At 42.8% G+C, this 24944-nt stretch overlaps 1 protein-coding gene across 1 annotated transcript in view; it reads left to right on the top strand.

The window, feature by feature from the left end:
* Nucleotides 1-24944, top strand: part of itpr1b (inositol 1,4,5-trisphosphate receptor, type 1b) — a 367911-nt gene that overhangs the window by 154753 nt on the left and 188214 nt on the right. Inside the window, exons 7-22 of the mRNA XM_084317431.1 lie at nucleotides 681-764; nucleotides 1396-1542; nucleotides 2628-2723; nucleotides 3417-3461; nucleotides 6253-6407; nucleotides 11711-11810; nucleotides 12876-13036; nucleotides 14812-14953; nucleotides 15395-15553; nucleotides 17012-17184; nucleotides 18610-18729; nucleotides 19073-19264; nucleotides 21972-22223; nucleotides 22585-22726; nucleotides 23544-23727; nucleotides 24480-24673. Of these exons, the coding sequence (XP_084173557.1) occupies nucleotides 681-764; nucleotides 1396-1542; nucleotides 2628-2723; nucleotides 3417-3461; nucleotides 6253-6407; nucleotides 11711-11810; nucleotides 12876-13036; nucleotides 14812-14953; nucleotides 15395-15553; nucleotides 17012-17184; nucleotides 18610-18729; nucleotides 19073-19264; nucleotides 21972-22223; nucleotides 22585-22726; nucleotides 23544-23727; nucleotides 24480-24673 (2346 nt within the window). The remainder of the gene's footprint in view (nucleotides 1-680; nucleotides 765-1395; nucleotides 1543-2627; nucleotides 2724-3416; nucleotides 3462-6252; nucleotides 6408-11710; nucleotides 11811-12875; nucleotides 13037-14811; nucleotides 14954-15394; nucleotides 15554-17011; nucleotides 17185-18609; nucleotides 18730-19072; nucleotides 19265-21971; nucleotides 22224-22584; nucleotides 22727-23543; nucleotides 23728-24479; nucleotides 24674-24944) is intronic.

Below are 24944 nucleotides of genomic sequence, written 5' to 3'. Positions count from 1 at the left end.
TCGGTACGGATACATGTACCTTTACACCCCTAGGATCTAGTCATCTTGAAAAGTCTGAATCTGGGTGATCCTATCCTGAATTGTTTTGAAATACCGGGACAAAATCTGTCCGAGTTGTCTGATCCTGGATCACAAAAAATGGGATTTCAAAATCGGATCTGATTGAGATGAAAAGTTTTTAACTACTGAGCCTAGCAGACTGGGTTATCCAACATGTGGTTTTCAATACTTAAAACAGATCATTAGCGAAAAAGCCCCTTCTGAATATCATATGTACCGGTATTTATTTATTTTCCTAAACTCAGTGAGGTGATTGGTTCTCGATGTGAGTGGTTCTCGGAAACAGAGGGATACATTTGTTATCCCCCAGCACTGTTGGGCACACACAAAATAGTTAATAATGAATGTGATTAACTTGATAAATAATTTAAGCAGGGCTAGATATAATTCCTATATATGGTTTCATTATTTCACAAGCACCACATCAAAGAGAGCCTATAGTGTATAAGTGATTATAGATATATATATATATATATATATTCAACCCCCCCCCCCCCCCCCCCAAAAAACTCTCATGACCACTTGCGGGACCTGACCCCCAGGTTGAGAGCCACTCAGTCATATGATATAAACTCTCTATATATATATCCATCTCTTCACACTCTTCCTCTATCTTTCAGGTGAACTCTGTGAACTGCAACACCAGTTGGAAAGTGGTTCTCTTCATGAAATGGAGTGACAACAAGGAGACTATACTTAAAGGGGTAGGTACCCTTGTGTGTACACAAACAATATCTGTACAGTGTACACCTATTTACACCATCAGTGTCTTTGCAATTCGATGATGTACTGTGTGTGTATGCACAGTTTACTATTCAGTGATGCCTGAATAATAAATTATATATTGGGATATTTTTCTCAATTTTCCAAATACGAATATCACTTTTGCCAATAAAGATTCAGAGAGAAGTGCTTATCCTTGAGGCAAGTTGTCAATCCAACCTTTCTTACAGAAACTGGCCAAGTTTTAGCAGCTGTCCTGATATTTGATTATGGTCCTGGCAGGCTTGGCCCTGTAGTGTCCATAGACTTGTGGTTAGTGATTTTAAATCAACAACTAGCAATATTCTGTTCAGTTTCTCCTGTGGTACTGTAGGTAGCCAGGCATTAAATGGTGTCCTTAAATGTCCCTAAAAACCATGGGAAAAAATTTATGTAGTGTGTCATGCATTGTGTCCAATGGGTGGTTGAGGTGGTGCGTGAGGTCCAATGAGGCTGAGAATAGGGTTAAGGTAGGAGTGGGCTTATACATGAGATACCAAGTTTTTAGGGAGTCCCATGAAACCATGTTGAACTTGTGAAATGTTTGACTCTTGTGTATGCATGTGTTGCCAGGGTGATGTGGTGCGGTTGTTCCACGCAGAGCAGGAGAAGTTCCTGACCTGTGACGACCACAAGAAGAAGCAGCATGTTTTTCTCAGGACTACAGGACGTCAGTCTGCCACCTCCGCCACCAGCAGCAAAGCACTCTGGGAAGTTGAGGTAAACAGGAGCGTCCATGTAGTTTGGGTTTCCTCATTGATTTTGGTGTGTGTGGTTTGGGTTTCCTCATTGTTTTTGGTGTGTGCGGTTTGTGTTTCCTCATTTGTTTTTGTGTGTCTCGTCCTGTGCACCTACTAGTGTCCCAGGGAGACAAATCTGTCCTCACTAACTCATGTTAACTGTTAATTACTTGAATTGAGAGAGAACATACTGCTGTTTGCTTTGCCCTCACTCATTTATGGACTATTTATTATTATATGAAGATAGAATAGAATAGTACTTTATTGATTGAGGGAAATTCTGCACCACAGATCGCTCACAATGAACATTCAGGTAGTAAAAAATCTAAAATAAGAATAGGAGTACACAGTCGGAAATATACATTCAAAAATATGTATGTACATTCTAAAATATACAGTAATATACAGTAAACATTTACATTAAAATGTGAAATGAGCAGATAAGTTAAAGGAGCTATAGGTAACATGCAACAATTAGTTGTCGCACTAGAGCACCAGCATGTCATTTATCCAATCAGGTGCATTCCATGTTGGGAGATGGGAAGTAGGGAAAGGGATACATGCATGCAACATGTAAACAACAACATTCATTTTGGACCCAGATTTTTTAAATGGTAAATTCAATTACTCAATAACTATTTTCGGGGGGGGGGGGGGGGAAGCAATATTTTTATTCCGCACATTTCTAAAAGTTATGTGGATATATATATATATATATATATATAAATAAAAAGAATACTCTACATAAAAATGTATTACATTAAAGTAAACATGTCATCTATAGCACCTTTAAATACAGTAGTGGTTAAAAATAAAACGTAAGGACTTTTTCACGGTCTATACTTACGTTGAGTCCTGAACACTGAGTACCTATCCAATCCATTCCTCCTACTGAACAGTACAGTATGGCTGAGACAGTTCATTTGTGGACATTGGACAACACCGATTGACTGCGTACTGCATCAATGTCATTGCATCCCTAATGAACTGTATGGTGAATATTAACGTACGAGACCTACAGTACGACATTGCATTTTCACGCTTTCCCTCTTCTCTGATCACCAGGTGGTCCACCATGACCCGTGTCGGGGCGGAGCCGGCTACTGGAACAGCTTGTTCAGGTTTAAACATCTGGCCACAGGATGCTACCTAGCAGCAGAGGTGAGTGATGTGTGTCTGATCCTCCCTTCCTCCTCCTCCTCCTTCATCGTACTCTTGTGGTTGTATAACACGTGTGTGTGTGTGTGTTGGTGGGTTTGGATGCTTAGAGATAGATATATTCTAGACATATTCTTATACAGACTACAAGGTTGAGCCTAACCCCTCAAATGTTAGCTTATTTGAGCACACCACTGTCGAGGAAGGATGCGTTACATACAGTGGGGTGAACAAGTATTTGATACACTGCCCATTTAGCAGGTTTTCCCACTTACAAAGCATGTAGAGGTCTGTAATTTACACTTCAACTGTGAGAGACTGAATCTAAAACAAAAATCCAGAACATCACATTGTATGATTTTTAGATTCCGTCTCTCACAGTTGAAGTGTACAAATACTTGTTCTCCCCACTGTATACAAGACGAGACCAAACGAGAGCAACGTGGCATGCAGCGCAATAATCACTTTATCTCGATTATCTTGTTTTCATGATCGTGGGAAGTTGAAATTGAAACTCGATTAATCGCTCAGCCCTAATTTCTGGTGGACAAAGCCATACCAAACAAATTGTTAATAAATATAAAAACAATGTTAAGTGTTACAAAACATGCATGGTGGGGATCTTTAAGATGAAGTCTTGTTGTCTCCATCTCAGTTACGTGGTTGAGAATTATAAGATCCTCTGTTCTATTCCAGGTCAATCCAGACTTTGTAGAGGAGTGTCCCGAACCGCGACCCTCAGTAAGTCAGCCTGAGCTTCCTCTCGTCTCCTTCACTGAGCTTAGCGGTGTCTGTCTCACTGATCTTATCTGTCTGTCTCACTGATCTGATCTTCTCTGTCTGTCTCACTGATCTGATCTTCTCTGTCTGTCTCACTGATCTGATCTTCTCTGTCTGTCTCACTGATCTGATCTTCTCTGTCTGTCTCACTAATCTGATCTTCTCTGTCTCACTGATCTGATCTTCTCTGTCTCACTGATCTGATCTTCTCTGTTTGTCTCACTGATCTGATCTTCTCTGTCTCACTGATCTGATCTTCTGTCTGTCTCACGGATCTGATCTTCTCTGTCTCACTGGTCTGATCTTCTGTCTGTCTCACTGATCTGATCTTCTCTGTCTGTCTCACTGATCTTCTGTCTGTCTCACTGATCTGATCTTCTCTGTTGATTGATTGATTGATTGATTGAAAAGTTTATTAACAGATTGCAGAATGAGTACAGTACAGTACAGCTCAGTACATACAATTGTTAAGGGGATGCAGACCAGAGAAAGACTTTCGTCTTGTTTACATCAGGGTCCCCCATTTTCAATTCATCATAACATATATGACATACATGACATACAGATAGACAGTACTGCTACATCTATACATTTATGACATATCAGATTTGCAAATACAGTACTGTTTGTGATACAAAAGTGTCCAGAAAAAGAGTGTATATACATTTGGCATAGAAACTGTACATTGGAGGAGGTTGGGTGGGTGGGGTGGGGTTGGGTGGGTGGGTGAGGGCTGTACATTGGAGGTGGGGGGGGGGGGGGGGGTTGGGTAGGGGACACACACACATTTTACACTGTACATTGGAATACTGACAAAGCCTTACTTGGTCATTTACTGTACAACTAGGTTAGGACATTTGTAGGGGCCAGTTTCGAATTGCAGTCTCACGTAGGTGTTTTTTGAGAGTGTTTTTGAAAGTGGGTAGTGATTCACATTCCTTTACAGCTTTAGGTAGGGCGTTCCACATTGATGTGGCATAATTGCGAAACGTGTTTAGTCCCTTGTTTGAGCCGAATCTGGGTTTTACATGATTTGTGGAGCTCCCTCTGGTGTTTCACTGGTGTCTCACTGGTCTGATCTTTTGTCTGTCTCACTGATCTGATCTTCTCTGTCTGTCTCACTGATCTGATCTTCTCTGTGGTGGATCTTCTCTTTTTTCTCTCTCCTGTAGGTGGTTGACTTTACTCCTTTTAATTTCCAGGTAACTTGTCAATGACTCGTTGTGTTTTTCTACATCTCTGTGAACTGCTGATTGATTAATGACCAGGGTTCACAAAGCCTCTCAAAGAGCTTGTGCTGATCTAGAGTCGGCTCCAGTCTGTTAGCTTGCATGAGGTCAAGAAGACTAGTGTTCCTGGTCACTGACCCCAGATCAGCACTCCTACACTGGGAAGCTTTGTGAACGTGGTCCCCTGCAGAAGCATCCGTCTTGTCATTTCTGCATCTGCGTCATGCATTCAATACCACTATTATCTTTCTTCAAATTCTCCTGGTCTTCGGAAAATGCTACCCAGTCATTGCATTCACTATTCATGTAGGTGTTAAAGGGGAACTATTTTACTATTTCTTTCACTATTTGGGCACTTTTACACAATTCCTGTGAGTCTATGGAACACCTCTGTAATATATATATTTTTTTTATTCATTGTTTTGTATTTCTAATCAAGTCCTCAAAAACAGCATTTTTCTACCTCAAGATCTCGAGCTGTTTTGAGCCTGGGCTCCTAAACCACTGCGCAGCGGCGTCGCCGCCTGAACATTAACATGCAGCGGTGTCTCTCTGACATCACATATAGGCACATTTTCAAATGACTCAGTTCAGTGAGGGTGAATATTGTGAGAGGAGAATTGGAAGAATGCGCCAATATGAGAATTCTGAGACATAGATCATATTAATATAAGTTCACATAGCTAGGAAACAATGCTAAACACTCAAAAAGGCCATTTATAAGATAGTTCCCCTTTAAGATTATATAAGAAGATAATATTGTCAGATATTCCCACTATATTTGTATTTGGGTGGTATAGTGGCACTGCAGTAACCATAGTTGACCACAGGGCGTCACCATATGCCCCTAAACTGACTGCATGTAATAATGTAATTTGCCACCCAGTGGCAGTGTGACACCAGTTGAACCAAACCACAGTCACACTGATAGTGACGTCTTCTGCCCTGTGGTGTTTAGTCACTGTGGTTTCACATTAAAGGTGAATGCCACCCCATTTTAAGAATCCAAATTATGTTCTTCCTGTGCCCCAGGACAGTTGAGTCAATAATTGAGAACACACCACTCCTCTTCTAAAGCTAGAAATCAGAGAGAGAAAGAACCTTCTCTGAACAACTGGGATGAAACATCTGGGGCTGATCCATAGCTAACAAATAAAAATTTTGTGTGAGCTCTTACACCCAAATGCTGATTTCATTCTTGTTCTTACCTTTTAGCAATGCTAGAATATAAACATAATTTGGGTGTAAACACATTTTATGGCCTCATAAAGTCAGAGCCCCATCCATCGTCTATGGAGCAGCCCCAGATTTCCACCGATCAGAGGGTTCTCTCACTGTTTTCTAGCTTCAGGAGAGAGTGCGTATTCACAAACACTGACACAACTGTCCTGCAGGAAGAACATTATGTGAATTCTTAAAATGGGTGGCATTCCCCTTTTTAATTCCATGTCCTTTCCATTGCAGAATGTAATTTCCTAGTCAACAGTTGTCTCTCCCTGTAACACATCTGTTTGTGGCTCTAGCTGGACGCAGATCATGAAGCCTTGCGCGCGCGTCTCCGAGCCCCCCAGGAGAGGGTCATGTACAGCCTCGTACCCGTCCCAGATGGCATGGACATCTCCTCCATCTTTGAGCTGGATCCTACCACCCTGAGAGGGGGGGACACCCTCGTGCCCAGGTGGGAGGTCTGACGTTCTACACAGCATCATACAGTGGTTCTCCACCGGGGTTCGGGGACCCAAAGGTTTCCTTGAGGGGCGCTCCAGGGGGTCCCAGACTAAATGAGGAGTAGTTTATTTTCACTACTCATTCACTAGAAGTTTGACCATTGGTGTCACTCTCTCCACTGTTATCTCTATGTTATGGAATTCTGGACTAAATCACATCCAACACAAATCTGCTCAACTAATAAGTCAAAATCGTATCAAATGTGGGCATCAGTGTACACATCAGTGTATCAGTTTGGGGTTCCGTAACATGATTTTTTCTTTTGAAATTATAGTATAATGCATACACGGCAAGGGTTAAATCAAATCAAACTTTATACAACACGTGTGCTTTACGAACATAACAATACGGTAAAGCATTTAACAACAAGTAGCGAGGTCGCTAATGAAACAAGTTCAAGTTTCAAATTTCTTTATTAGTTGTCATACAAAAATACAGAATACTTTTATCTGAAAAGCTATAAAATAGAAAGTCAAAGTACGTAAACAAGTGTAAACAAAAGTGTTCAATATCAATATCAATACACATGTATACAATACAGAGTAGGGAAAAAAAAATTGTAACTGAGTTACAATATACAGTACAATGCAGAAATGGGATGAGGTACAACTTAGGTGCAATGAGGTATGAGTTGTAGTGCAAATCTCTTTACCAATAAATATAAACTGTGTTAAAGTGTCTAAAGTGGGTAAAGTGAGTGCTACAGTGAGTTGTTTATTTAAATTGAGTGTGGATGTGTGTGCTGTGAGTGTATTTGATGGTTTGTTACTGTGTTATTGTCGTTGAGCATCCTGATGGCCTGGGGATAGAAGCTCTTTCTGAGTCTCTCTGTGCTTGCCATGAGACTCCGGTATCGCTTGCCTGATCGCAGCAGTTCAAAGAGGCAGTTGTTTGGGTGGCTAGAGTCTTTGATTATTCTCTTAGCCTTACCCCTGCAACGCTTGTTGTAAATGTCTTGGAGAGTGGGAAGCCCAACTCCAATTGTGCGTTCGGCTGAACGGGCCACTCTCTGCAGTCTGCTGCGGTCTTGTGCGGTGCTATTCCCAAACCAGGAGGTGATATTGCCAGTCAGGATGCTCTCTATTGTGCATGAGTAGAAGTTCTTAAGGATCTTCTGACTCACTTTGAACTTCCTTAGGCGCCTAAGGAAGTAGAGGCGCTGCCGTGCCTTCTTGATTACACTGTCAATGTGTGTGGTCCATGTCAAGTCCTCGGATATGTGGACTCCGAGGTACTTAAAACTGTTCACTCTCTCGACCGAGTGAACATGAATGGACTGCATTTATATAGCAGCTTTTATCCAAAGCGGTTTACAACTTGTGCCTCACATTCACCCATTCACTCACACATTCACACACCGACGGTGGAGGCAACCACAGAAGGTGCCAACCTGCTCATCGGGAGCAGTTAGGGGTTAAGTGTTTTGCTCAAGGACACTTCGACACACTGCCTGGGAGGAGCCGGAAACCTTCTTATTACCAGACGACTGCTCTACCTCCTGAGCCACTCTCAATGAAAATGTATGTGACAAGATTAAAATTAGGTAATAGAAAAAATACAATACGCAGGGGATAAAAAGCCTTCTGATATTAAATGAAGGCGAAAAAGAAAAAATGTCATACAGTATATCTCTGGGCCCAAATACACTTGACCCAAATGTACTGTGTTCTCTGGGAAAGACTTAAGTTTACATGTATAAATGTGATTTAAAGAGCAGAAGGCATATTCTGCGACGTCTCCAGGATGAGGACAGGCTCAGGGTAAACTGAGGACACGGGCTGTAGGGCGTGACTCTGGCTGCTTGCTCAGCTCACGGTTCTGTTACAAGCAGCGCTGGTCATTGGTTGTTGACGGGGAAACTGTTGACGAGGCTGCTCTCTCCACACCTTCCATCAATTTCCCCTCTGGCAGCCGCTGGCCCTCGGTTGGCAAGAGGAGGCACAGGGAGCGGGCTGCCAGGAGGAGGCATAGGGAGGAGGCACAGGGAGCGGGGGGCCAGGAGGAGGCACAGGGAGCGGGCTGCCAGGAGGAGGCACAGGGAGCGGGCTGCCAGGAGGAGGCACAGGGAGCGGGCTGCCAGGAGGAGGCACAGGGAGCGGGCTGCCAGGAGGAGGCACAGGGAGCGGGCTGCCAGGAGGAGGCACAGGGAGCGGGATGCCAGGAGGAGGCACAGGGAGCGGGCTGCCAGGAGGAGGCACAGGGAGCGGGGTGCCAGGAGGAGGCCAGGAGGAGGCACAGGGAGCGGGGGGCCAGGAGGAGGCACAGGGAGCGGGCTGCCAGGAGGAGGCACAGGGAGCGGGATGCCAGGAGGAGGCACAGGGAGCGGGCTGCCAGGAGGAGGCACAGGGAGCGGGGTGCCAGGAGGAGGCCAGGAGGAGGCACAGGGAGTGGGAGGCCAGGAGGAGGCACAGGGAGTGGGATGCCAGGAGGAGGCACAGGGAGTGGGAGGCCAGGAGGAGGCCAGGAGGAGGCACAGGGAGTGGGATGCCAGGAGGAGGCACAGGGAGTGGGAGGCCAGGAGGAGGCACAGGGAGTGGGATGCCAGGAGGAGGCACAGGGAGTGGGATGCCAGGAGGAGGCACAGGGAGCAGGGGGCCAGGAGGAGGCACAGGGAGCGGGCTGCCAGGAGGAGGCACAGGGAGCGGGCTGCCATGCGTCGGCCAGCAGCGCTCCTGGACTGTAGTAGAAGCTGAAGAGGAGCATGTCTGTGACTATTTTTCAAGATTAGATTATGTTTCTGGATCATTTCATCAGTGTATGAAATGCTCACAGCATGGTCAGTTTTTTAGGCTACATTATTTGACTTATTTTGGTTCGATGGCAACGTGTCACAGTGGGAATACGCGATTCAGTTTAGTCTCTTTTTTTTTTTAACATCATGTCACGTTGAAAGCCTGTCTCATCATCTGCTCTCACTTGGTCTTAAAGGTGCTATAGATAACGTTCAGCCACTAGATGTCGCACTAGACAACCAGCAGCAGCAACAACAACAACAACATAAATTTTGGATAAATTAATTAATCAATAATTATTTTCGGGTGAAAGCAATACTTTTATTCGGCACCTTTCTAAAATCTCTGGATGTATTAATTAATTAATATATATATATATATATATATATATATATATATATATATATAAAAACAACAACATTAGTCTACATAAAAATTTAGCACCTTTTAAACAGCAATCATCTTTTCACAGCCTTGATCTTTTTATGATCACGACTGCCTTGTGTTCAGTGTTGTAGTCAAGTCACTAAATCTTGAGTCTTGAGTCCCCAGTGTTAGAGTCTGTGTCCAGACCGAGTCACCAAAGAAGCGCCCGAGTCGAGTCCCCATTACCCTAGTCCAAGTCATCAAGGTTGAGTCCACTCCACTCTGGCAGTCAAAGAGCTAACATACAAATAAAGGTCTACATTAAACATAAATTACACAGCGGTCACCATTTCAAAGGGAGTGTATTTACTTTGTGAAACAATAGCCAAACAAATGCACTAGCCATCAATATGTTATGCCAAATGATTAGGGCCTATTACAAAAAATCATAAATAACTATTTCGTCTGTACCTTCCGAGTCTGAAGGCAGTCGATGCTCGAGTCCTTGACTCGAGTACTACAACACTGGCTGTATCATCTGTGTTTCTCTTGTTTGTTCGTGTTGAGATGTTAATGGCTACTCCCTATTTGAAGTTCATATTTGTCTATTTAGATTCAGGCCATGTTGTTTGATCCCACCACCCTTTGATAGTAGGAAAGTCCCAGTCTGGTTTGAAACGGGAAACCATGGAGGCCGTAAGCAGGCTGGGATGGTGCGCACGGAGGAAAATAGCTGCAACATGCCACGCAATGACCCCGTTGTCTGCCCCCAGCTAAAAACAGAGGCCAGATGTTGCATAAGTGTCCCATGCGCCTCCACACACACACCATCATCTGGAAGACGTATTTCTCCTAAAGTCATCTGTTGTTCGCTGCCAAGTCGTGTGGAAATGTTAGATTGTGCTGATATACAGATTATAATACGATCAGTTGTTGTCTGTTGAGGGAGGACCACACGGTGATGATTCTGAGGAAAAGCTTGCCGGGGCGTCCTGGTGGCTTCACAGAGCCGTGTAGCGTGTGATCCTGACCTTGTCCTCCGGCATCTCCATCCCACATGTCTCCTTTCACTCTGTAGTGTTGCATAAAAGCAGAAATCCCCCTCAAAATAATCTTTGCAAAAAGGAACAATAATGAAACGAGGCATGCCACAGTGTGCATCTATATTTGGGCATATCGTCGCAACGCCGGTTAATTCCTTCCGCTTTGCCTCTAGTCGATAGCATCATGTGCGGGCAGGGTTTGTGTGCATGTCTAAAAGTAGAGGTGTGTGTTTTTCCTTCACGGTACCATCAGATAAGAGCAGAGCCTCTCCGGCCCTGGTGTCAATGCTGGCATTGTGTCACGCTGTCAGGTGCGTGCTGGCAGCGCCTCCCGCCCCCCTGGCGTCCCTGTGACACGGGCAGGCTTTATCATGATGTTACAATGGCTAGCGCTGGCCATCGAAACCTGTTAAACGTTTTAGAAGATCAAATTCCCATGAGTCTATTCCTCGAAAAAAGCTCACACCTGAAGGGGTTAAGTGTGGGGAGTAATGGGTGTGTACACAGAGGTAAGCCCGTTAGCCTCAGCGGGCGATTACATAACTCCTGCCAAGAATACATCCAGTGTCTGGTGTCCACGCCGACGGGCCTAATAAGGTGTACACACACAGACGCACACTTGTGCGTACACTTATCGACACGCACGCGAGGGGCAGCCTTTGTGTTAACTGGCACGGTCTTCACCGTGTAAAAGCTGTTTTTTTACCCTTCATGGAAGGGCGGCAACAGGGATGATTCTGTGCTGCGTGCCGAGCCCCTCTGCTCTTGGGACTGCTCGTAGATTAAAGTTACAAAGTTAGTTTTAAGCCTCAAAATTGAATTCACTGCTTTAGCCGGGAACCTCACTTTAAATAACCTCAAACACCCACCTTACCTTGTTTACATTTTATACAGCATTAAGTCAATGACAGTGATGAGTGTGGCACTGATCTACCTGTACACCGACTGTAGTCTTCAGGTGACACTGAGATATGCTTTTGTTTGTGACACGTACAAAAAAAAGCAACTACCCAGGTTTGAAAGCCTCTGAGCTAATAAGCTTGTATGTGAATGGGCACTCTTTTTCCCCCATCGCTTTCATTACCTGAGGTGCTATCTTCTGTTACTTTCAGGAGCTCCTACGTGAGGCTAAGGCATTTGTGCACCAACACGTGGGTCCACAGCACCAACAACCCTATAGATAAAGAGGAGGAGAAGCCTGTCATGTTACGGGTGAGTTATGAATGGACAAGTTCACATCATATACAGAGTACATGCACAGTATGGCAAGTAAAGCAGATCTTTACCTACAGTATGTCATTTTGAAATCCTGCCATTACCAGAGATTGTCCCATGGCTTTTACAAATTGTCCCTGTCTTTAAAGGAACACGCCAACATTGTCGGAAATGCGCTTACCGTCTTCTCCAGGGTCAGTCAGACAGGAATATAGATACCAATGTCCTCTCTGTGCGTTCAGTAGAAAGCTATCTGGCTGCAAGCTAGCTTAGAGCAAATTAATAGAAGCCGATATGGACCACTAGCCTAGCTTCTGCTGAACGCACTGAGAGGAAATTGGTATCTATCTTCTTGTCTGACCCTGGAGAAGACTGTAAATGCGTTTCCCATAATGTTGACGTGTTTCTTTTTAGAGAGTGCCCCTCTTCATAGTTGTATACAGTGATTTTTAGCAGATATCAACCTATCTTACTAAATGCCATTGACACTGCTATTTAAGTACAAAAAGGGTGGGGAACTACTCCCACAAACTTGAAAATTACTAGGCATAGGTAATTCACTGTATTACTCTCTCCTACAAGCCATTTGGGAGGTAATAACAGGCTCACCCAACTGAATGCAGGCTTGTATTCGAGTGTTAGTGAACGTAAAAGGTGACATGGTTTTCACAAGGGTGAATTACCCATGCCTAGCTACTTTCAAACAACTCAAGTCTCATGGAGTATTTTTCCACCCATTTTCCTCATCAGTGGCAGTGTGAATGGTGTTTGATAAGGTAGGCTGAGATCTGCTAAAACACACACAGCAAGCAAACACACAAGGACAGAATGACACTGGTGGTGTCCTTTAATTAATATATACTGTAGATACAATACAACCTTTTTTTTGTAATCTGTATCTTGTTTTTATTCTGCATTCTTAAATTGTATTTATTGAATTTTTGTATTTCCTGCCTGTACCTCTCTTCTCCTTCTCCTGCTGCTGCTATGACACCTGCACTTTCCCACAGGGATGAATGAAGGTCTATCTTATCTTATCTCATAAGTACTTCCTTGTTCTAGATTGGAACATCAGCAATAAAAGAAGACAAGGAAGCGTTTGCCATCGTGCCAGTCCCACCAGCGGAAGTGAGGGATTTAGACTTTGCCAATGATGCCAGCAAAGTGTTGGCATCTATAGCTGGCAAGCTGGAGAAGGGTACTATTACACAAAATGAAAGGAGGTATGTTTTGGAAAGTGACAGCCGGAGGTCTCTCCCATATTACATTACACTGCTGTAAATGCCTAATCATAGTTGAATAAGGTTCATCTAGTCTTAACTTAACCCTGCAAGACCCGGATATATTTCTACTTGCAAAAAAAAGATGTTCAACCTTTCAGATGGTGTTGTCGGAGTACTTTGGAGAGGAAGATATAGTGTTTTTAAAAAAATATATATATATATGTTTTTGGTAGATTTGTATTGGTTTATTGGACAAGTCTGGCAGAGAGGAAGGATGGGAGAGGGATATGGGGGAAGACATTCTGCAAAGGTCGCCGGGTCCTGGAGTCAAACGCGGGACGACCGTGTTGCACTACATTGCGTTACGTGGTGCACCACCCTGGTGCCCCAGATATAGTGTTTGTAAAATGTTGTAATATTACAACTGTGGTTCTATCAGGTAGCAGGGTTTCCTATAGGCCATTTTTACTCACTTTCACTGATCCAATGATGATGTTTAGGTGAAAAAGGAACAGGAAAACTAATTATTTATACCCTTTCTTTGATCAAATACAAATGTTACACATTTACAACTGTGGGCCTTGCAGGGTTAAAGGTGACATAATTATTGTAGTCCCTTTCACCAAGTTAATATAGTTCTTTGAGGTCTTTGAAGATTTTTGCTGAAAAAAGATTATGTATTCTAGCAGCCTACCCCTCTGTCCTGTTATCTGTTTCTGTACCTATAACGAGCTAGCCGCTTTTATCAGACATAATAATTATCGTACATCTAGCGATGGTGCTCAAGCCTGTATTGTCTAACGAAATTCTGATCAAGCTGTCAAACTAGACGTTGCAGATGGATCAAATATGGCTCAAAATCCAGCAATAGCATGTCAAATTTACCTTTTACATATATTGTTAGAAACATATTTTAGGTTCAATTTATTCTGTACATGCATGTTTCCAAGATCTCTTCACACGCACATTATTAACTATGACAATTGTGGCTTAAATTCTGAATTTCAAGAGGGATTGATTGATTGATTGAAAACGTTATTAACAGATTGCAGAATGGGCTCAATACATACAATTGTTAAGGGGATGCAGACCAGAGAAAGACTTTCGTCTTGTTTACATCAGGGTCCCCCATTTTCAATTCATCATAAAAGGGAGGGTTCTTCTCACATGCTGATCTGCTGAAACTGTACTATGTACATATTTAACATGTCCTGTGTTGGGAAAACTCATTCTGTAGAAACAAAAAGGTCACAGTTTAGAGAATATTCCACTTTTTTATTGCTATGGCCTTTTTTAAGTTCTTGCTCTGCAGTGGGAAGTGTTGCAGGGAGTCAGGAGTCCTTGAGTGGATCCCAGCACATCGAGCAATAGTTTAATTGCACTATTATTTAATTCACTAGATGTTAACCCAATTCTATTTATTCACCTCGTCGCCACATTGGTAAAGTTTGATGTAATGTGAGGTACGGAATGCGGAAAACCCGTTCACCTCAATGTTTGAATTTAGCTATAAAGATGCCACTTTGAGAACCAAAAATAGTCCAAACGACAGTCGGAATACATCAATTATGAACCCATGATTAGTCATCAGCTGCGTTCCTAGCGATCTGCAGAAATGAAGATGATGGCGGGGTGAATACGGTGAATGAGAGAGTACAGTCCAAGTGCCCACGTTTGTTGCCTTTCAGCAAACACTGTAATGGGAAATACACTTTGAATGTTTATCTCGTCATGTTTGAAAAACCCTTTCTAGCATGACTGACATCCTGCTACAGGTTTGTGACCAAGCTGCTGGAGGACCTGGTGTTCTTTGTAGTAGACATCCCGAACAGCGGCCAGGACGTCCTCGAGATCATGGTCAACAAGCCCAACAGGGAACGGCAGAAACTGATGCGAGAGCAGAACATCCTCAAACAGGTATGCCCTCTGACCTTCCAGGCCTTTTTATTAGCAGCTGTTTTATTGACCATATTTACACTGTGGCCATTTTGCTCTTATGACATGCTCAGGTTAGGTTCCTTTCCCATCCTGTTCCCTGGGTGGGAAGCTATGATCCTTTACTGATTAGATTCAGGATTCAAGATTTAATTTCGCCACGTGTAACAAGTACAATGGAACGCTTACCCCCTGCTCACTCCACAGCATAAAGGAAGATCTAGATTACACTCCAGTCAGGAAGGAGAGATGTAGATTAAAGGGAGGAATTGGGTTAAAGAAGGAATTGTAAACCGTGAGGCACTGAGACGTGGATTGTGTACAGTACAATGGGGGTGAAATTTGATATATATGCAAAGGCGTTAATGTTTTGTTCACCGAGTGTAGTTGAGTATACAAAAACTGATTCCATCACCTTTTCAGATTTTCAAACTCCTCCAAGCCCCCTTCACAGACAGCGGAGATGGTCCCATGCTTCGCCTGGAAGAGCTGGGTGATCAGCGCCACGCCCCTTTCAGGCACATCTGCAGGCTTTGCTACCGAGTGCTGCGTCACTCTCAGCAGGACTACAGGAAGAACCAGGTGGGGGGCCATAGCAGATCCACTGCAGCATCCCCCTCAGTTTTCACCTGATATTTTTTTTAAGTGTGGTAGGGATGGGATGATGTGCTCGCCTTACAATAACATTTGATACAGGGTTTGTCGTTCACCATTCAATACGACAATAATACAATATAATAAAAGTCCAATGACAACAAAGTATGACTGTGCAGAATTGTGTGTTTGAGTTAGGGCTGCACGATTAATCGATTTTAAATCAAAATCACGATTTGGAATGATGCAATTATCAAATCAAAAAAAAATATCGCTATATATATATATATATATATATATATATATATATATATTTTTTTTTTTTTTTTTATTATTATTTATTTAACCAGGAAGTCCCATTGAGATACAAAATCGGTTTGGGAGAGGGAGGTAAGGGGTTTTAGATTGTGTGTTGTGAAGTTTAGACTTCAGAGAGAGAGAGTAAAGTACAGAAAAAAAGGTACCGTTGGGTACCGGTATCGATTCCCAGGTAAAAAGAAACATTTTCAGGCTCGGTGTCCTGAAAAGACTCACCGCGTAGGCCAGATGCAAGCCGCATTTTACAATAAACCTCTGTGGGGCTGTTAAAAATAAATAAATAAAAAAAAATTATCGCAATCGCAATATCTGTCAGAAAAATCGCAATTAGATTATTTCCCAAAATCGTGCAGCCCTAGTTTGAGTCATACATTTCTGTCAGTAGCTTGCTTGACCATGTAAACTGAAAGTTGTTGTCTATTGAGGGAGGACCACATGGTGATGATTTTGAGGGAAAGCTGCCGGGGCTCCTGGTGGCTTCAGAGCCGTGTAGCGTGTGATCCTGACCGTTAGAATAAAGTGCAAATCATCTATTTTCTCATTTGTAATAGTTTTCTAAATGAAAACAGAAATGACTAAGCACAAATAATATCATTTCTCATTAGAATGACAATAAAAGACAAATAAAATTCAACTGATATTGCAATATGTTTTTCTGCCCCAGGTTACATATTGTCACATTTTGTGCATCGCAATATTGATATATTTTCCCATTCCCAAAAATAATTGTGTGATTATTAATTATTTTTATTGCTTTCATTAGTGAAATGTTGAAACAGTGCAGCGTTTAGCATTGGTTCTCACTTGGTTTCCCACTGTTTATTTGTGTTGGTGGCTGGCTAGGGTGCATTAGATACTCTACTTTCTCAGCAACAGAATAGACTGTACAGACCCCACAAGAAACACTGTTAATATCTTTTTATCTAATTGTCAGTTTTGGCAAATCCATTTGTGGTGGCTGTCTGTATAATGTGATGGGCCGCCACAAATGAATCGTATGTATGGGAAACACTGTAGGTAGTTTTGCATGAAATACACCCTAACCAAACATTTATACGGACATAAAGTCATTTCACCTGATCCTTTATGAAAATAATAACGGCCCCTCACTCTCCTTCTTTCTGACAGGAGTACATAGCCAAGCAGTTCCGCTTCATGCAAAAGCAGATAGGCTACGACGTTTTGGCAGAAGACACGATAACCGCCCTGCTCCATAACAACCGCAAGCTGCTGGAGAAGCACATCACCGCTGCAGAGATAGACACATTTGTTACCTTAGTGAGGAAGAACCACGAGCCCAGGTGAGACCGGTACTGAAGAGACGGGCCCCAGCTGCCGTCGTGCACCGCACTGGCACACAAATAATGGCTGCTAGTTACGGGTCAGTTTGGGTCAGATTTGTTTACCTTGCAGCTGCTGAGGGTTATACTGTAAGTGCATGTAGATGTATGCAAATGGATGCAGGGGAGTATGAGTGGAGGTGTTTGTGCGGGCCCTTGGCTCCGCAGGCGCTTTGCTGTCACTTAGTGTGGTGCTGTTCCAGTTCAAGTCCTGCCTGTTGTTGTTGATTATAGGAGAAGCGGGCTGATCCAGGTGTTTGGATAAAGAAGGCCTTTAGAGATTGAAGGGTGATGGCGTCGGGAGGGGGGCTGTGGTACACAGCTAGGCATACGTCCACGGTGCACCCGCTTCCCGTAGTACCATCACACACTAAAGACAAACATCGGCTATGAAGGCTGAATTATCTGCCATCCACTACGGGTGTTAACCTCAACACTTCACCGCAATCTGAGTTCGATTTTAGATTCTTAAAGAGCGGCAATACGATTTGATTAGATTCAGTAATGATTGATATCGTACGTTATATCCAGCTAACACAATCACGTTTCGACATTTTCAATCGAGCTACAAACACATGTGTTTGAGAGCACTGCTGATGTATAACAATGTTGTTAACCCTCTCTCAGCTGTACTGAACATTCTAATGATGATGTCATAGCGGCTACTGGTCAGGGACATCTATGCAGTTGTAGAATTCTATGATAGAGAGAACTTTCCAACAAGCGTTAACACCCCTACCATCTACAGTGTTCTCAAGAAAGTTTGGCACCCTGGGTAATGTGAATAAAACTATTTCTTTGCTGTTGATAACCTTGATCTTGCACTCAAATATGAGAGAAATATAACTGTTTAATTCAGTTTAAAAGATGTATTTGTTCGTTTTTTTTAAGAATTGTGTCACTGTGGAGGAATCCCTTTTGATTGCCCCAAACAATAGCTCAACTCTCACACAATGGTGAGGGAAAAGGGGCTACAGCCCCCACCCTTCTCTTCTCTCCCTCAGTGTTCTCACAGATGGCATTGGGGAGAGCACTCCTCTTAGCCCAAGCTCATCTAACCTACATGTACTTTGTATATATAGTGTATATATGTTTTAAAACTATATTGATCATGAAGATCCGTCTATGACATAATTGATGAATTCGGTTCCACCACAGTCACAATCATCCGCATCCCAAGAAATTATTACGAATGAATATAGTAGATGCATATTCTGTTTAGGATTGTACTGCTCCCTACTGTCATTTCTACCCTATAGTTTACAAGGCAACGTGCCACACAACCAAAACACGTTGAAAGCAGTAGAGTTGTGTCCCAGTGCTTCTGTGGGAGGACATCGGGGCCACGACCCATCCTCTTGTGTTTTCTCCCCTCTGCCCATCTAGGTTCCTGGACTACCTGTCGGACCTCTGTGTCTCCATGAACAAGTCTATCCCTGTGACCCAGGAGCTCATCTGTAACGCCGTGCTGGATCCAAGCAACGCGGACATCCTCATCGAGACCAAGTTAGCCCCTCACCTCACACCTCACCTTGGCACAGAATATTTGTTGTGGGGAGACAACGATTTCTATGTCCAAAACAATGGTTGTTACGTGTAACATGCAAGATATATAAACAAAAGTATAATAAATTGGTGTTTTATTACTGGAGCTTGTAAATAAGTCTCAGTGGCACAGTGAGTGCACAGAGATTAGAAATGTTCTCATGAAGTGGGTACCAATGGTTACCGGCAGCCAAAAAAAGAGAATTACACAAACACTCTGTGAAAGGCCTCTATTTAACACCATCCACCTGACTCAAAATAACCATCAGGAAATAACTTCCCCCTGTGTTTGTTCTCTCATCAGACTGGTCCTGTCCAGGTTTGAGATTGAGACACCGGCAAACGGAGAGACTCCCTTGGAAGCGGAGGACGAGGAGGAGGTGTGGTTGTTCTGGAAGGATAACTGTAAGGAGATCCGCAGTAAGAGCATCCGAGAGCTGGCCCTGGATGCCAAGGAGGGCCAGAAGGAGGACCAGGATGTGGTCAGCTACTACAGGTCAGGGGCCTTCAGTTTTAACACACTTGGCCTTTTGAAAATGTCTGTTCCATGTGGAGAATGTGCACAGTGCAATATACTGTAATATATCTACAGTAGACCAAAGCCAGACAGTTGAGATCAATGCACAGTCCCCGAAGAGGTTTTATTCCAAATATATTATTGTGCATTACAAATAAAATGCAGTATAAAACAGTTGAGTACAATAGAATAGCATCACTAGTTTACAGTATACAACATAATAATAAAAAAAAAAAATCTTCCAGATGAGACTGAACGGAGTGTTTTATTCGTTATTTCCTGTTGCAATGTTTTCTAATACAATAATTAACCTCCTTAACTCATTGACTGCCACTCTTTTTTTTCCATCTGTCCTCCCTGGCGCCAGCGTTTTTGACCATTTTCATGATGTTTGCAGACACATCGTATATTCTGTATTATAGCTATGGAGACAATAGTATGGCTAATTTGAAAGGCAATATTTATACTCCAACACGGAACAACCCGTTTATTTCTACATACCTTCGTTCCTGCGCAATCCCAGGCTAAAAACCGTCCCGTTTCAAAATACTCTAGGCTCGTTTCCTGGAACGCGAGATATGGTGTGTTTTATCTGCACATGCACATTTCGTGCTTGTTGCTCGCCTGACACCTATATTATTTCCAGGTCAAAGGTAAACATGACCACCATACATAGAAGGGGGGGGGGGGGGTCCCTCGCAGACTCGTCTTCTGGCGCTGGGATCACAAAGGCATGTTTTATGATGGGGTTCAGTAAAATAGACGTTACCTTTGTCAGCAGGTCCACCAAAACCCCGTCCACTCTTGATCGTCACCATTTGTCCTCTTCATAATAATCGCCAATAGTTTGCTCTAGGCCAGGGGTGGCCAACCCGCGGCTCGCGAGCCGCATACGGCTCTTTGCCCGTCAATGTGTGGCTCTTCCGTCCATAAAATGTTTAAAAAAATAAATTTTAATATATATATATATTATTTTTTTACTTTTTTTTTTTTTTTTATGCCACTCAATCCATAATGACGTAGAATAAACATTTAAAATATTTTTTTAAATGGTCCATTTGCATGTTCTTGGTATCTGAATCTAGGGACATATATGGATCAGTGTCAGAAATAGTGTGTCTGTTACTAGGCTTGAGTAAATTGTAATGAACCAAAGGAGAATATCAATTATATTAAAAAAAGAAAAAATCTCTTTGACTGTGAATAACACCATGCTAAAATTTACCAGACCTGAAAAATCTAAGCAAATGAATAAAGGGAAGATGATTAAACAGAAGGTTTTGTAGATACAGTACTGAATTCTGCCATCTTTTTTATAATGTAATTTTCTCCACCATTTTTCATCGTATTGCAACACCGTTTTTTGCAAGACGTTCACAGAAAGGTAGAGAAACTAACTGCATTCTGTTTTATGGCAATAACGTTCAGGTTTGTGGGAGATAATCCCAAAAAATAAGAGAAATAGAAAAGTAAATCCAGAAGTCAGATGATTGACAGGGGCTGGTGTGAGCTCGGTAGGGTAGTTTTTCGAAATTCGAAAGCCCGAGTCTCTTCCTTCAAAAGACTACACTCACTTTTGGCTGTGCCACTTCCTCCTGTCAATATGTGCCGGTTTCCGACTCAATGCCCTGACATTTCTATAATCTTATATTTCACTAATAACAGTTCAAATCATTGGTAAACAAACGTAATGCTGAAAATATACACTTTTACTGTATATCTCGGGCTTAAGAGGTTAACCCTGTGAGGCCCAAATTAAAAAGACATTAGCAACTTCAGAGGCCAGAGGGTGGGACCTATAAACACATGAAGGGTGCCGTGAATGAAAGAAAAGGTTGAGAAACGCTGGTATATGGTGTGGCTCTTTGTGGTACCACAGTAATTTGTGTGGCTCTTAGTATCTGACTGGTTGGCCACCCCTGCTCTAGAGAGGCGATCACCATTGCAGAACGTTAGTTGGCCCTAGTCTGGAGTTCTCTCAACTCTGGTGTCCGTGACTACCGCGGAGCGGTGAACAGATAATGTTACATGTAAGTGTGATCGTTTTGTCCTCTTCATAATAATCTCCAATAGTTCGCTCGCCATTGCATAGGCAGTCCGCAGGCTAGTGGCTATTACTGTGCCCAGCAGTGCGTGAGCAACCCCCCCCCCCCCCCCCCCCCACAGTAAACTAGCCCAGTTCAAAAGGTAGCCGATACTGCCACCTATTGGGATTCGATCGTCATTTAAATTCGAATTCACTCAGAGGTACCAGGATCACACAAGGTCAGGCTGACTGTTTAGTATTTTTTTTTTCTTTTTTTTTTTTTTATAAATCAGTTACGGTAATTGGCTGATAACAATCGCTGTCTCAAACCTGCCTTTCAGCCATTGTGTAGTGTGATGTGTGCCTGGTGCCAGTGTATGGCAGCCATTGAGCCTGAATAGGTTGGCTGTAACACAGTGGTGTTGAAGGAGGACTTTCCCACCCTACATTGTAAAGCGATTTGAGTGTCTAGAAAAGCACTATATAAATGCAATGATCATTCATTAATTCGTACAATAACTGATGGGAAATACACTTTGGCCCAAGCTGCAACGGAATTCTTATGAAAAGGTCTAGTACATTATAATTCAAGAGATCCAGTGGAATACTTGGATCGTCTTCTTCAGTCATTGATCCAGTAATCTAATGATCTCCTTCCAGGTACCAGCTGAATCTCTTCGCCAGGATGTGTTTGGACCGCCAGTACTTGGCCATCAATAAGATCTCTGGCCAGCTGGACGTGGACCTCATCCTGCGCTCCATGTCTGACGAAGACCTGCCCTTCGACCTGCGCGCCTCATTCTGCCGCATGATGCTGCACATGCATGTGGACCGGGACCCCCAGGAGCAGGTCACGCCTGTCAAATATGCCCGTCTCTGGTCGGAGATTCCCTCCAAGATCGCCATTGATAAGTGAGTTTGGGTTCATATACTTCATGGTTTTGCTTGTACGAGACAGGGTTGGGATCGGTTCAATTTCAATTCAGTCGATTCAAATATTTTAACAGCATCTGCTCTGTACACGCTGATGGTGGAACATTCATTCTTCAGTTTTTCAGTATTTTAATGTGAAAAACAATCCACTTCCCGGTGTCATTGAATTGACCCATCTCAAACCTGCCCTCTTCTCTTGATCGTCCAATCACAACTGTTGCTTCCCTTGTCCGAGGGCGGCGCTTGAGATATGTCAATTGATCCCAACCCCACTATGAGGTGTGTGTATACCAGCATCATTTGAACTTTGACCTGTGAATCTCCACCTGATTCTGCTCAGCTACGATAATGACGAAACCAACAGAGATGAGATCAAGGAGCGTTTCTCTCTCACCATGGACTTTGTGGAGAACTACCTGAGGGAGGTGGTTTCACAGAACATTCCCTTCTCCGATAAGGAGAAAAACAAGCTCACTTTTGAGGTACGTTCTCCTTGGAAATCTCTTGGATTATATGTCAGTTAGGTTTAGATAAAAAAATATAATTTCATTTTATACACAACATACACTCAAAGACATAAAAAGACACTCGTAGATATTTCCTGAATTTACCCCAGGGTATCAATAAAGTAACGTCTTATCTTATCTTAAAAGACCATCGAACAGCAGAGCTTCTTGAAATTAATAGTTAGAAGGCGCTCTTAGTGGGTGCGAACATTTCTTGAACGGATGCTTTTATTTCATTGGCAAGTTCTATAAACAGAACACATACTGTATGTCTATATATACTGTCTATAAAGTTATATAAATCATAACAAATTATTCAAATATGAACTCTGCATTTGCTTTCTTCAGGGAGTTACACCCACTCAAGGATATGTTCTTTCTTTGGTGTTTATAGGTAGTGAACCTGGCGAGGAACCTGATCTACTAAATATTAGGGCTGTCAGTTTATCGCGTTAATTAGATTAATTAATTACACAGCATATCTTTGACCGTGAATAACACTATGCTCAAATTGACCAGACCTGAAAAATCTAAGCTAATTAATAGATGGAAGATGATTAAACAGAAGGTTTTGTAGATACAGTACTGAATTCTGCCATCCGGACACATGCAATTTGAAATATGATTATAGAATATAGAATATCAGGCATAAAATGGTTATGCGATTAAAATGCGATTAATTAATTAATTACAAATCCTGTAATTAATTAGATTAATTTTTTTAATCGCCTGACAGCACTACTAAATATATATATATATATAATATAATTCATGTTCTTTCTTATCTTTATAGGTAGTGAACCTGGCGAGGAACCTGATCTACTTCGGCTTCTACAATTTCAGTGACCTGCTGCGCCTGACGAAGATCTTACTGAACATCTTGGACTGTGTCCACGTCAGCATCGTTTACCCCATCAACAAGATGGAGAAGGACGAGGAAAACAAAGGTCAACATCCAACTTCCTCAGTCCCAGCTTGTACTTCAGTATGGTGGATATTCAGAGTGGGAAATTCCAGCTGTGGGCATTTTGTCTACCAGCCAATTTGTTGGTCAAATATTAGCGTGATATTTTGTGAAAATGTGCCCCAAGTCTGTTTATGATGGGTAGCAATGATTGACATTTTTTTAAAGGAAGATTTATCCGTTAAAATGTATTCATACTACAGAGCTCTAATTATATAGTATACGTATATATATGTAACGGAAGTCCGTGTGTAATATCCACAGTCACGATGGACTGTGTTGTGAAGTGACTGGGGCAGTAAGCGGTACTGCGAGTTAAACTCACTCCCCCTTAAAAGACACATAGACACGTTACCAAGCAGTGAATTCACCTCTTGGTATAGCGGTCTGTGATGTCGCCTGTGGTGCGGCCCACCCGGGTTCGAAACTCCCTCGGGGCATCGAAACCTTACACAACGCAGAGGTGTTGAATACGATCGGTCACATATAGGTAGTTTGGCTCAGAAAAATACCAGGAAAATACACCAGCTAGCCTGCTAGCCTGTATCCACTCCCATTAATTTGTTCTAAGATAGGCTAGCTTGCAGCCGGATAGCTTTCTACTTAAGTTGAACACACAGAAAACGGGGGGCTGTTGAGAGGGGGGTCTGAGAGCGTTATTCATTCACTTCCCCTGCCCACGTTTTCATTGTGATTGTGTATGAATATGGCTTATGTGTGTGTGTGTGTGTCTCTCTCTCGCTCTGTCTGTCTGTCTGTCTGTAGCTGGCAGTAATGTAATGAAGTCTATTCACGGAGTGGGCGAGCTAATGACCCAGGTGGTCTTGCGGGGAGGTGGTTTTCTTCCAACGACACCAACTCTTCAGCCAGAGGGAGTTGCGGTCAAGGCCCAGATTGAGCCAGAGAGAGAAGATATCATGGTCATGGACACCAAGCTCAAGGTCATTGAGATTCTACAAGTAAGTCCGAATGAAATACCATCTTCTTGTTCTTTCTTTGTTTGTAAAGAGGTAATTTCACTACCCTAGTGGTTGATATTTCACCCTGCTGCGCACTCCGCCCCAATCTGTGATGTCGGAGGACCCCTTTGGAGATACTATCAAAGTATGGTCACTCATACTGAAACTAGCGCCACACACACACATTCAAACAAACACTTGACCTCGATGCTAAATGTGTAATAAAACTGTGTTCGCTAGAGGATGGGGACCAGGGGCGGGGCTAGGGGGT

The sequence above is a fragment of the Notolepis coatsorum genome (genome assembly GCF_963971535.1).
Source record: "Notolepis coatsorum genome assembly, chromosome: 6".
NCBI classification, from domain to species: domain Eukaryota; kingdom Metazoa; phylum Chordata; class Actinopteri; order Aulopiformes; family Paralepididae; genus Notolepis; species Notolepis coatsorum.
The sequence above is the reverse complement of the archived record's forward strand: the minus strand, read 5'-3'. Positions and strand labels throughout refer to the sequence as shown.